This window comes from Pyrgilauda ruficollis, unplaced genomic scaffold (assembly GCF_017590135.1).
Source record: "Pyrgilauda ruficollis isolate IOZ18807 unplaced genomic scaffold, ASM1759013v1 scaffold18, whole genome shotgun sequence".
Taxonomy (NCBI): Eukaryota; Metazoa; Chordata; class Aves; order Passeriformes; family Passeridae; genus Pyrgilauda; species Pyrgilauda ruficollis.
The window spans coordinates 3,832,086-3,845,002 of NW_024516984.1; the positions used below are offsets into that span (position 1 = coordinate 3,832,086).

A 12,917-nucleotide genomic window follows, 5' to 3' on the forward strand; every position below is an offset into this window, starting at 1 on the left:
TGCAATGGAGAAAAAAAAGAGTATGCCTTTCTTAAAAGAAGAACTATTGCTGTTCAAATATTCTTGGAGTTTTCATTATCCACAGAATGGCTAATACATTGCTGAATGCTATTCCAGCTCTTGGTTTTATGTAACCTAACTCACAAAGAAACAAACAACTTTACAATTATAATTCGGTGAAGGTAGTTCAGATACTGCAGTTCTAACCCTCAGTTTTAGATAAGAAGGATTCTGTGAAACTGAGAGCTGAGGTATAACTTCTAAAGAAATGCAACATCTCTGCATTTCTGTGCTTGTATTTTGCCTTTTTTACTCGAATTATATAGCTGGATGTAGTTCAAAATCTGTTATATCCTTCTCAAAACTTGTCTCCCTAATGCTGTTTTTAGCTGATGGTGGTCTCAAGAGAAACTTTTGCAGTAGATGTATGAGTATATAAGCATGACTATACAGTACAACTAAAGCTTGACAGGGCGATATACAAAACAAGAACGCTACTGGTCATTAATTACCAATGTAGCACTAATAAAAGAATAGGTAGGTCTTTGGAAAAAAAAAAAAACAACCAAAAACAAGGCCAGTATCTTACAGAAAACATTGTACCTTTCTCCTATCTGCTTCTTTTCATGCTTTTCCACATGGATGTCCCTGTGACAGCCACAGAGTACTACTTCACAACAGAAAGAATGCACAAGATCACTATATATTAAAAAAGAAACTCATTAGATTTCATGCACAACAAGTTTGTATAAAAAATAGATATCTCCTTTACATTATTTTGCTTCCATTAAAACAGAAGGACAAAGAAATGTGTTTTTAAGGATGCCATAGCCATTGTGGTAGGAATTGCCCCTCGGACTCAGCCCTCCCACCCCTGAAAATGACTGTGTTGGCCAGGGCTGAGTGCTTTTCAGCCAGGTTTGCAGCTGGGTTGCAGGGCTGCTTTGATGTAACTACTGAGCAAAGTGTCTCTAACTCTGAACCAGAGGTGAACCTGTAATTCAAAGGAAAAAAAAAAAAAAAAAAAGAAGAAGTCTGCAGCACTTTTATGTTCATTTCACAGTTCATGGTGAGAAATGATTCTTATTTTTCAAGTTCCTACAGTCCTAGGCTGAGAAAATGGCTTTCAGTAGTTTTTTTTTTTTAATTGGGAGCCCAGCAGTACAAAGACGGCCAGGCTGGGGTATATTCTAAAATCACCTGCTGCAGCTTGCACTGTGGCAATAATTGAGGCTAGGTGTGACTGAGGTATAGTTCATCTACTGGCAATGATAGGTGCCACAGTCTGGTGTTCTTTCATAGGTGATAAAAGGACAATTTTAGCACATGCTACATCTGATTCTTTTTGTTCAGTGGGTAACACAAGATCGGGGTTTCAGTTCCAACTTTACTTAACTATTATAGGACTTACCAATAACTTTGATTAATTTTGCTGGCAACTTACTTTTTATAAGCTTTGTCCAACCTATTTTCAAGTTTTCCATGAGTTCCCACAATAAATTCTCTGTTATATGAGCAGATTTTTGGACACTGTTGTTGACATGAATCTGAATTAAGCAGCTACAGATTTTAGTTTGAAAATGTATTCAAAACTTCCCTTTGCCTACCTTGGCCCTTTTTCTATTGGCATCTCCCCGCAGTTATCCTATCAAACCATCACAGTAAAAATTGGAAGTCTCATTCAGCAACATAAATATCTGTAAATATTGAAATGGTTCCAAAACTTACATCCTTCTCAAAATTGAAGTTTTGAGACTGAGTAAGTCCTGAGCAACTGAAACATCCTCCTGGAAATGGCAGGTATGGTCAGGACTAAGTGAGTTTCTTTGTGGAGAATCTAAAGGAGGATCTAAAATGGCACTAGACATCTGTGTTTAGTCATCTAAATTGCTTCCTTGGTGTCTCTGTTTTGGGATCCCTAAGGAAGGCTTCCTGAGGACTTGAGTGTGTGGTATTGCCATTGACTCCAGCAGGACTTGTGATCTCTCAATATTTCTCAGCCATGAAGACTCCAACCGCTGGAATACGTCTATATAGGTGTCTCAGTTCAATCTTGCAGTCCTTGGAGCCTGCCCTCAGCTGTTGTCCTGCCCATACTGCTTTGGTTTAGGAAGAAAGAAACTGCTCAGTCTGGATCTGGGCTAAGTTGCCATAGACTTAATAACTGTGTGCCCTGGTCACGCAGCTCATGCCCACACTCCACCTGTATGCACACAGGAACTCTCCCCACCTTATACTTGGTATGACTATTTCATGTATCTATTTAAATATTCTAGTTTGGATCCTGCACAAAACCTAGGTTTTCATCCATGGCATTTTGGCAACAGGATAGCCTCTCACTCTGCCTTTCAACAGCTCTAATGTCCTTCCTAATGCACAATACTTCTGTATTGTGTTCATTGGGACAAACAGTGGTTCCTCGGCAACGTCTTGCTGGTCTCTCCCTCTGGGTCTTCCCTTTGTTCATCTTTCTCCAGTGCCCTTCAGTCACTACCATGTGCTGTTTCCTTCCCTGAAGCCTGTCATCTTGGGGTTCATCTGACACTGGAACTCAGGAATATTTCTCTTCTGTGGGAAGAGCTGGGATCAGTGCTTACCCAATCCCACCCTTCTTGTAGCTGTTTATCCAGCAGCTCCTTACATAACACAGACAGTTCAGAGACGAAATAGACAGGACCAGCTCTCCTCACCACATCAGAGACCTTGAGTCTACAACTACAGACTCCCTGATACACGGCTGCGGAATTTTCTAAAATAGCCCTTTCTTATTCTTTCCAGCTGAAACTATTGCTCTTAGTGTGAACTAAGTGCTCAATGGCTGCGAATGAATCTCATCCTGAATAGGATGAGAGGAAGCAAGCTGAGCATGACTTCAGCAGCCACAGGACTCTACTTGGATAAAAGGTTTCTGCTTCAATAAGTGATCATGGTGAGAATATTTTAAATATAGACAAGAGATTCTTGTGGTGGAGAATATACATAACATGGGTGCTACATGCTGATTCTGGCACTCTCCTTATGTACCTTCAGCATTTTTTGAATGTAGACTTTATGTATGTCACTTTACAATAACATGGAAGCACAGCATCGCACAATTTTTGAGGTAGGAAAGGACCTCTGGAGATCCTCCTGTCCAGCTGTGTTGTGTGGAGCTGAGGCACATCACCACTAGATGCAGAGAGTCCTACTTGGAATTGTAGATAGGCTGAAAAATCTGAGCTGGTAGCACATGTGCTTGTGTAAGCCAACAATAAGTTCAGTGGGAGTGTTGATCTTCGGGAGGGCAGGAAGGCTCTGTAGAGAGATTTTTACAGACTGGATCAAAGTTCTGAGGACAACTGCATGATGTTTGATAAGGCAAAGTGCCAGCTCCTGTCCTTGGGCTACAACAACTCCCTGTACTGTTACAGGGAGGGGGAAGAGTAGCTGGAAAGCTGCTCAGCAGAAAGGGAGCTGGGAGTGCTGGTCAATAGAAGCTGAACATGAGCCAGCATGTACCCAGGTGGTCAAGAAGGCCAACAGCATCCTGGCCTGTGTCAAAAATAGTGGCTAGCAGGACTAGGGAAGTGATTGTCCCGCTACACTTGGCACTGGTGAGACCACATCTCAAGTGCTATGTCCACTTCTGGGACCCTCATTTCCAAAAGGACACTGAAGTGCTGAAGCATGCCCAGAGAAGGGCAACAGAGTTGGTGAAGGGTTCTATAAGGAGTAACTGAGGTGACTGGGGTTGTTTAGTCTGAATAAGAGGAGACTCAGGGTGGCACCCCATTGCTCACCACAACCACATGAAAGGAGATTGTAGTGAGGTAGGGGTTGGTCTCTTCTGCTGTATCAAAAGAGAAAATGGGCCTAAAGTGCACCAGGGGAGTTTCAGATTAGATATTAAAAAAAAAAAAACCAAACAGCACTGGAAGAGTGGTCAGGCATTGCAATAAGTTGTCCAGGGAGGTGGTGGGACCTTATCTCTTAAAGTGTTCAAGAGGCACTTGGATGTGGCACCTGGAGATACAGGGGTGATTATGATGGTGCTGTGCTGACACTGGACAGATGATCTTTCCAACCTTGTTGATTCTGTGATTTTATCGGCTTCAGTTGTAGATTAATTTGCTCAGATCTTTACTAGCTTGTGTGTCTCCCTCACACTCTCTGTTATTCTGTGTAAATGTGCTTGATCTTTCAGTCAGGTGATTTTGAGATTTGTATGTATTAAAGCATACAGTGTTGCCTACATTAAAAGAGAAAATATACTAAAATTAATAGTTCAGTAATTTTTATATTTTTTAAAACCAAAAATATCTGTAAAAAATATGGAAGTAGAAATATTTTTCCTGAGGGGCAACATGCTATAGTAGCATGATCCTTGCTCAATTGTAGTGATTCATAGTTAGTAAACCCTATACTTTTCAATCGCAAATGTGAGCATAACTTTATCAGCATCCCTGCAAACCAGTCCTCAATGGGATGCATTTTTAATTTCATGAATTTCTGTATTTTCTGCTCAATGCTTTTCTAAATGTTCACTTGCATTGCTATGGAGACCACTAAAATCTGATTATCATTGCTGAAGGCACCATCTTAGCTTGAAGAGATTAAATAATTTTGCTTTTGCACAATATTTGCTCCACAACCTGGTTAACATGGTCAACTTAGAACCACCCCTACTGGGGAGTTTGCTGGAAAGGAAAATGTGATTTAAGATTTAAACTCCATTATTATGCTGATTATTCACAGCAGTGAAAATTTATACCCAACTTGATGTGAAATATTTAGTTTAAGAATTTTGCCCATAAGGAAGCACAAAGATATGATTAACTGCAACATCAGTGTCAGTCAATTTGTAATGCTTTTACAGGTCAGGATCCTATGTAGTCCTCTGTGCTTCTTGCTGTTACCAATAGAGAATAGGAGAAGTCTGCGAGAGCTAAATGACCTCTCCATGTCCTACATCCCTTCTCTGTAGCTAAGAAATGATTCAAACTTCTTCTGTGTCTCCTTGAGGTTTGCTGATGAAAAACAGTCTGTAAAACCATATTTAAAGAGGAGCTCATAAACTCTCTGAAAGTTTTAATCCTCCGAGCTCAGTCTCTTGCAACTTCAGCCCTCAAGGTGTTAGCCCTGGACATGGAGATGGGATCTGCTCCATTTGCAGGCCCATGGGCTGTGTGTGTAAGTGTGCACATACCCATTTTGTCATGCTCTTCTTTCCTGGGAGGAGACCACTTAACTGCTTTTGTCCTCTCTGAAAAAAACTCGTAGTTTAACATATGAGACCACACAAGGCGGGGGGTTAAGGTGTTGGGAAGAGTTTGGACTTGTCCCCTGTAACGACGTATTTGAAAAGTGCTATCTGAGGAAGCTTCTGGAAATCTGACTTCTGCTTAGATTATTCACTCCCTTGAGTAAGCAGGAGAAGCAGATGTGTTCTCTTTGTAGCTCTGCACTGAATGGAATTTCACAGAACTTCTCTTGAAGCTCAAGTTTACATCTGATGAAAAATTCAGCAATGTCATTTGTCTACATGGTTGCCCATATGCAATTCCATGGGCACTGATTTTTGTTATTTTTCTTGTTGCTGTTATTAATTGTCTGCTTCCATCACATTATCTTCTGACATAACTTGAATCATCCAAGTTCAGTGTGGTACAAATTGACCAAAATGAGACCCATAAAAGCTGGTAGCACTCCTGGATTACTGTTTCCTCACCTTGTTAGCTTACCAAAAAAATAACTTAGAACTTACAAATCACTTACAATGATCCTCCTGTAATTGCAGAAGAATCCAAGTTTTAAAGGTCACTCATCCTTGAAATCAGTACAATTGATTATTTTATAGCTTGCTGTCAAAACCCAAATTTATGTTTCTGAGACAGGACCTGATAAACTTTCTCTCTGAAGCACTATTAAATAATAGTGCTCAATGAATAGATTTGCAAAACACAATTTCATATACTGGTACTTTGATTACAGGTAATGCAGCATGTCATCACAAACATGGTAAAACTCCTGACATGTATCACTGAAAGTTGTCTTGTATAGAACTAAGAGGTGTTTTGATGCTGATTTGCTTGATATCACATATTACATAAAAATGTGTCCTCTTTTTAATGTAGATTACTGATGGAGACCAGAATACAAAACACTGTCAGGTGGAAAAAAAAGGAAAGAAAAAACTTATGAAAGTTTAAGAAAAAGTTTTTTTTTTTCATAAGTTTTAAGAAAAAACTTATGAAAAGGAAAGAAAGAACTTATGAATAAGTTCTTTAATGTGAGGGTGGTGAGACAGTGGGACAGGTTTTACAGAGAAGTTGCGGATGTCTCATCCCTGAAAGTGTTCAAAGTCAGCTTGGATGGTCTCATGAAAAGTCTGGCCAGGGCAGGGGGCTTGGAACTAGTTGATCATTAAGGTTCCTTCCAACCAAAACCATTCTATGGTTCTATGATCTATAGCTTTTCTGTCAATGGAAGAATAGATTTGCAATTAATGTGACCACTCAAGTAAACAGATATTTATGAAATCCCTCCCTTGCCTTGTGGATTAAACACCAAGGCCAAAACTCTGAAGAAGGGATAAATATTTAATGTGATTGACTACTTATTGCTAAGTGTTGAATTCTCACTAAATTTGACCAAAATCACATGCAGATTTTGAGATTTACCCCTTGAAAGAATCATCAAAATCATGGCATGCTGTCAGATGTGAAAATAACTAAGTATATAGGGGAGGTTTCTTCAAATATAAAATGAGTACAAGTACAAAAAATCCCCTTTCCTCAGTCATTCTGAGGTAAAATCCTTTCAATACTCCTTGAGATCTCAGCACCAGATTCAAGCTGCATCCCTGCCATGCTGTAAATCCTCTGTTCCTCCACCATGTTCCACCGTGGTCCTGCTGCAGCAGCAATATTATTAGCAGCAATATAATTTCTTCTTTCTTTAAATAATTTGCTAAATGCTTCTGTAACTACTCATAGAATGAACACTGACCACAGTTTCTGCTTAAGAATCCAGTTGGAGTATACACTGAAGGTACTTATTTAATGACTGTCAACAGGAATGAGTTTGGTTCTTATTTTACACAACTTTAGTTGTCTCTAGTTCTAGTAATTATTTAAAGCACAAAGAAATGGAAGGATATTTTTTCCACATATGCATAGATATAGTCACCTATAGTAATACACCAGTAGAGTGGTTATGCAAAGTTTTTTCTCCATTACCTTAGGCTGCTAAGTCATGTAGCCAGGACAGTATCAGAAAGATTCAAATGTAACCTTTAGAAACATTTTTGTTTAGTTGGTGGGATTTATATGGGATGGATGCTCTGCAAACTAGTTTTCTGTTAAAATAAAGTGCGATACTTGTGGATTAATTCTGTTTGCCCAAATGTGGAACAACAATCTTTCTTTGAGGGGTTAGTCAGGAAAAAAGTACTTATTATAGCAGCCACAAAACTTCAAGCAATTTTTGTTTCAAATGAGTTATTATTCCACCACCCAAAACCCAACAACTGTGTATTCCCTGTAGCATGCAGTATTTTTTCTAAGCAGCCTCTCAGAGGATTTTCTTACCAGTTTTCCCGAGCTGATTCTTGTAAGGGCATGGACTATAAACACTGGGCTCCAACTGCTGTGCACACGTGCCTTTATTTTCTCTTTCTCTTCTATTCTTGTGTCCAGAACATTTCATTGCTCATAAATGCTCAGAGCTACTGTACTAACTTGTCAAGTTGTGCTGGTTTTACCTTATATTTCAAAACAGTCATGCTTCCCAACAATAGCAATATAATTCAAAATCATTCTCATAGACTTTGTGGACCAATTTTCTTTAGCTTGCCAGCATAGCAACACCTTGTGAATGGAATAGGGAACTATGAATGAAAAATGCATTTGGATACTGAGCAGAAAATTATAACTATTTTTGGCATGGTTTTTGTAAATTATGTTCATACTGCTTTTGTGATACATGAAACTTAGAAGCTTCCAAGATTAAGAAAATGCATTTCTTAAATTCAATGAAATATCCCACTGTGCCTCCCTCTTTTTCACTCCTCTGAAGAGGTCCCTCTTTTCAGGAAGTCAGTCACATTTCTTGTCAGTCATTTTTTAATATGGTACTAGTACTTAAATATCTCAAACTATTAAAATGATAGCAGGTTTAACATTTTTATCCATTTTACTGAAGTTTAGTACTTAATATTATGAATGCCTCCTTCTGTTTGGTCTGCTTTGAAAGTTTGTGAAGGATGGCTGTACTACAGAGATTTAAATGCCATTTTTCCATGAGAGAAATACATTTTTCCTAGAAAGTGTCTTAGAGTCATATTTTAAGAGAAGAAATTGCAAAACTGAATTAGTGCATAAATCAGAGAAAATATTTATTTACAGACATGTAAAAATTATGTTACAACATTTTAAAGAAAACTGTAATGAACCATCAATCTGCTCTAATGGGCAAACTCTGAATGTTTCAAATCTAAATTGCAGTGGCACCAATTAAAAATAAGACTGCTAACAAGATTATAGTTATCTACATAGTTTAAGTACAGTGATTTTTCAGAACTAAAAATGGATCTACAGAGAAAACTAATAGGAACTGCAACAATATGTAATACAAGGGTTTACAAAAGTAAAAATATTTTTTCTTGATCCAAACTTTAAAGCTTTTTAGTAAACATTTTCCATTCATGCAGCTGCCCATGTTTGAAACAAACTTCTGAAATACTCAGAGCATATATATCTGTGTAGAAAATGAATTGGTTTGATTCAGGACTGTCTGTAAAGGATTTTATGACTGTTGACTGTGCAAACTGATTGACAAGATCCTTTATGTTTCCTATTCCTCCATATTGCAAGGGATGAGCAAGTTGAAAAATCCCACAACTGCCAAAACTTATGTCAAAAAAATAACAGGTGATGGCAAACAACACCAAGCATACTGCATACATGGACAGCAGAGAGCTATTAAGCTCTGTCAAAGCTACCAGCATCCTCTGGGTGATTTTAAGCAAACATGCCATTGAGAAACCTTACTAGTAATAGACTGCATGGGGCAACAATCTTCTGGCTTGCAAATGAAATAGTGCCTCATGGTGTCATCAGAGATGACTTTTGTCTTCAAAAAATATTCAGGATAAATTCAAAATATTCAGGACTTAAGCTGTGGTGTGGAACAGTGTCAACATTATGAATGTGCAATCATTACTGTGAGTTTATACTCTAAGGGTAATGATTGTGAAGAACATTTAAAAATCTCAGAGTGCTTTTTGTGAGTGTTAGCTCATTTGGAATGGAGGTGGTGAAGAGACAATATACCTAGATGTTTCTCATATCTATTTTATTAACACCAATATTAGAACTGATCTCCTTGGATGATTTTCAGCCAACAGTGTAGGTGATTTAAATGGTACACATTTGAGCTGCTGAAATTTGGAGTTCCTTTATTTTTTTAACTGTCAGCTGAAGACAGAAATCCCAAAATGGCAATTATTTTTGCATTTTTACAGTTAAAAATGTTCATAACCTATATTAAGTGATAGAAAATGGAGAAGTATTTCACCTTCTGATTTGACCTAACATTTCACTTACATGGGAGTAATATTTGTTCCTGCCCTTTTCTTGGAGAGTCAGCCCTGATAAATTCTGAAGCTGCAGTTCTTTATGCTCAGGTGTAACTACTTGTACTAGTCTTTCCTTATTTAAGGAGCTGGGTACTACTCAGCACTTAGGTAAGCCATGTAACATACAATAGACAAGCTAAATATAAGGTACACAAACGTAACTGAGGGTGCAATGTCACATAGCTACATAGTGAAAAAAATTCTCACTCAGTAATAGGTAATTAAAAGGTATGCTTTTCTTCCAAATTTTTGAAAAATATCAGTCCTTCTTTGTTGATGGTCCCCATGCCAGAAACCTGACCAGAGACCTTGAGCTCCCACCAGCTTACACCCACACTACTTGAGGTGAACCTGTCATCTCAGAAACTGCTTTTTAAAAGAGAAATATAAAGTTAGATTTTTTAAAAAGTCTCTCCGGTACCTTTTGTTTTCTCTTGTTTTCAACCTACAGAGAATGTTTGAAAGGGCAAGACAAGAGTTCATTTTTCTAGTGCTGGATGATCTAAAATAGCAAGTACCCCAGTCATGGAGCTCAGTGGTCAGGGCTTAATGCTTAATGCAGACTGGGTCTGTGCTCCATTTGACTGTGTAAGATACTTCCTAAATTAATGCCTCTCCCTGTTGGGAGGCTGTAGCTAATAAATAATTTATTTACCCTGCAATCATTTTAAAGACATGTCTCTTTCTATATGAGTACCACTCACATAAAGATGTAGATGAATAAATACATATTCCTTGTTTCATGTCATCTGCAATGCTAAAGAGGTCTGACTTTGGGATAGTGAACAAGTTGGTACTTTTCTAGAGGAAGAAGTCCTTGTGCCTGTATGCTTTTTTACCTTTAATGTCTCAGTAACACAAGAGAAATAATGCATTCATTCTGTTTGAAAGGAAATATGATTTATTAAGAAATTCTATACTGAGATTCCCCCTATGTCTGCAATAATTAATTATTCCAACTTCAGTCTTTTAGGAGGGCCTTAGGAGTTTGTGTGTGGAAAGACTACTGCCAGAAAAGAAACCAAAAAGTAATAAGTAGGCTAACTCAGGCTGTCAGATATTGGCAGGCTATAAGTAATTTTTCTGGCTAGACAGGATGCTGTCTGACTTTCCATATGGTAGCAACAAACTGCCTTTAAAGATTTGCAAGAACAGCTGTAACAACTGTCTGGTGAATGGCATCACAGAGAGGACTTATCTGAAGAAGGGGATTTACAGGAGGATGCAATTTACAGTTTATCAAGGATTGCTCTCTTATTTTGACATTTTCACTTTTTAGAAGCTATTCTATTACCAAATGTAATTATTGCCAATGACAAATAAACTGAATAAAATAATGGGAAATACCATACAATGTATTTAATTATGCACTGATCAAAATGGTCTTGTTTGAACTAAGCAGTAAACAAAGAAGTGCAATATCACCTGACTAAATATGGTAAAACAGTAAAATGTGCTAATCATAAAAATAGCTTTTAGAAATATACATTTGTATACAGTGTTTTCCACACCTGTTAAATACGTCCTTCATATTATTATGATACAGTACATTGGCCTTTAAGACATCAAAATTAAAAAAATAATACCAATAATTAGCCAGAGAAAAACACATTTACAATCTAAACCATAAAAATCTGACAATTGTACAGCTTAGAACATATAAGAAATGGAGTTTCTAATATTTGAACAATAATGTCCATTTTAATAAGTAAATTGAGTTTCATACAAATTGAGTCAAAGGTGTTGTCAGCCAGTAAGAAACTGCAGTTCACAATTTTCTGTGGGGAAGTCAGAGTTTCTCTTCTCAGCCTTCAGGGGGTTCACACATGACATTTCATCACTTGATCTGTAGAAACTGAGAAATGAAATGTTGGCTTTAGTATGAAAGCATAGAATTTCTTCCAGGAGAACCTCAAAAAGAAACCAAGACAGCTGGGGAAAAGAGCCAAGAGGACTATGCCTTGACTTTTTCACAAATCAAGCAAATATCAATGTCTATAATGCTTTCCCACCTTAAGCCATCGAAGGTTAAAAGAAGAATAGTTTTCCTGCAGCAGTGGGAAGTCAGGACTGTGCAAGAGTCTTGAGTTGACTGTATGGCCCAAAATAATAACAGCAAATGAAGCAAGAGCTATTGAAGCTGAAGTATACCTCCCCTCAAAAATGCTATGCAAACAACTGCTGAATAATTTCTATTTTAGCAGCAGGAAATAGAATAATGCATCTTGGCTGCTTTGCAATGAAATGCTTTATTTGCATAATAGCATTCAATTGAAATAAATTGCATGTAGAATTCTTTGCTTCAGTCCCATCATGCTATTTATATACCTTACTCCATTTCCATTGGCTGTGAATGATTTCAGCAATGCCTATAGTTACCAGATTGATAGATTTTTCCTCAGTAGCTTCCCTTTTACTTTGCCTGTTTTGCTATTGTTTTTGTGTACCTGCCATAGGATATAACTGTATATCCTTTGATATCTTTTGTTGTTTTATCAGCCACACTGTGAAAATGCAAAAGTCCAGTGTTAGCCAACACTTTTAAGGTTCATTCTTCCAGCAGAGGCTGGAGGCAGCCTCTAAATATCCGATGCAACTGGAGGCAAGTTGCATCTAAGTATCTGAGTCCTGCTATGTGACCCATAAATGCTAGCAGCTTCAAGTAGGCATTGAGTGATGCTGGAGGGGAACATAAGGCACACCACCTCCACCTACCCACAGGGAAACTGACAACACTTTTCTAATTGCATCTGTTTGGAAAATTGACAGTAGAAAATGTTAGCAGAAGTAGAGGTCTGCTTTAAATTTTTAAAATGAAATTGTCAATCCAAGTTTTTTAAAAAATTTTGATAGGAAAAATATCTTTCAGCCAGTCTTTTCTGCACTCTTTTTTTTGTGCGTGTGTGGGGGGGTGGAGTCTATCTTGTTTTATAACTGAAAAGGGAAACAGCTGATGAAACCTGGTGCACTTCTGATCAACGGCTGAAAAGCTTCCAGATGTTCTTTTCAGCCTATTTCCACCTCCTTCAATGAAAAAAAAAAAAAAAAATTCTGTTCAAATTTCCATGCACTAAAAGCCTGGTTTTCCAGAAAGATCCAAGTTAAGGCAGGACTGGGCTCCTGATCTTTGAAGAAGTCAGGCATCAGATTTCCCCTTCACTGCAAAGAGAACACCAGGTCTGTGGTTGTGGTCTTCACAGGTAACCAGGATTTGGGAGAAAAGCTCATGTGAAGAGATGCCAGAATTTTCTTCTTTCAGTTAAATCATCCTGAAACTATTATTCTCTACTTGCAAAGAGAA

General features: G+C 37.9%; 1 protein-coding gene across 1 annotated transcript in view; it reads right to left on the bottom strand.

Moving 5' to 3' along the window:
* Window positions 1-11,365: 11,365 nt before the first annotated feature.
* RALYL (RALY RNA binding protein like) overlaps window positions 11,366-12,917 on the bottom strand; it is a 104,630-nt gene continuing 103,078 nt past the window's right edge. Inside the window, exon 9 of the mRNA XM_041464469.1 lies at window positions 11,366-11,471. Within this exon, the coding sequence (XP_041320403.1) occupies window positions 11,454-11,471 (18 nt within the window). The 3' untranslated portion in view covers window positions 11,366-11,453. The remainder of the gene's footprint in view (window positions 11,472-12,917) is intronic.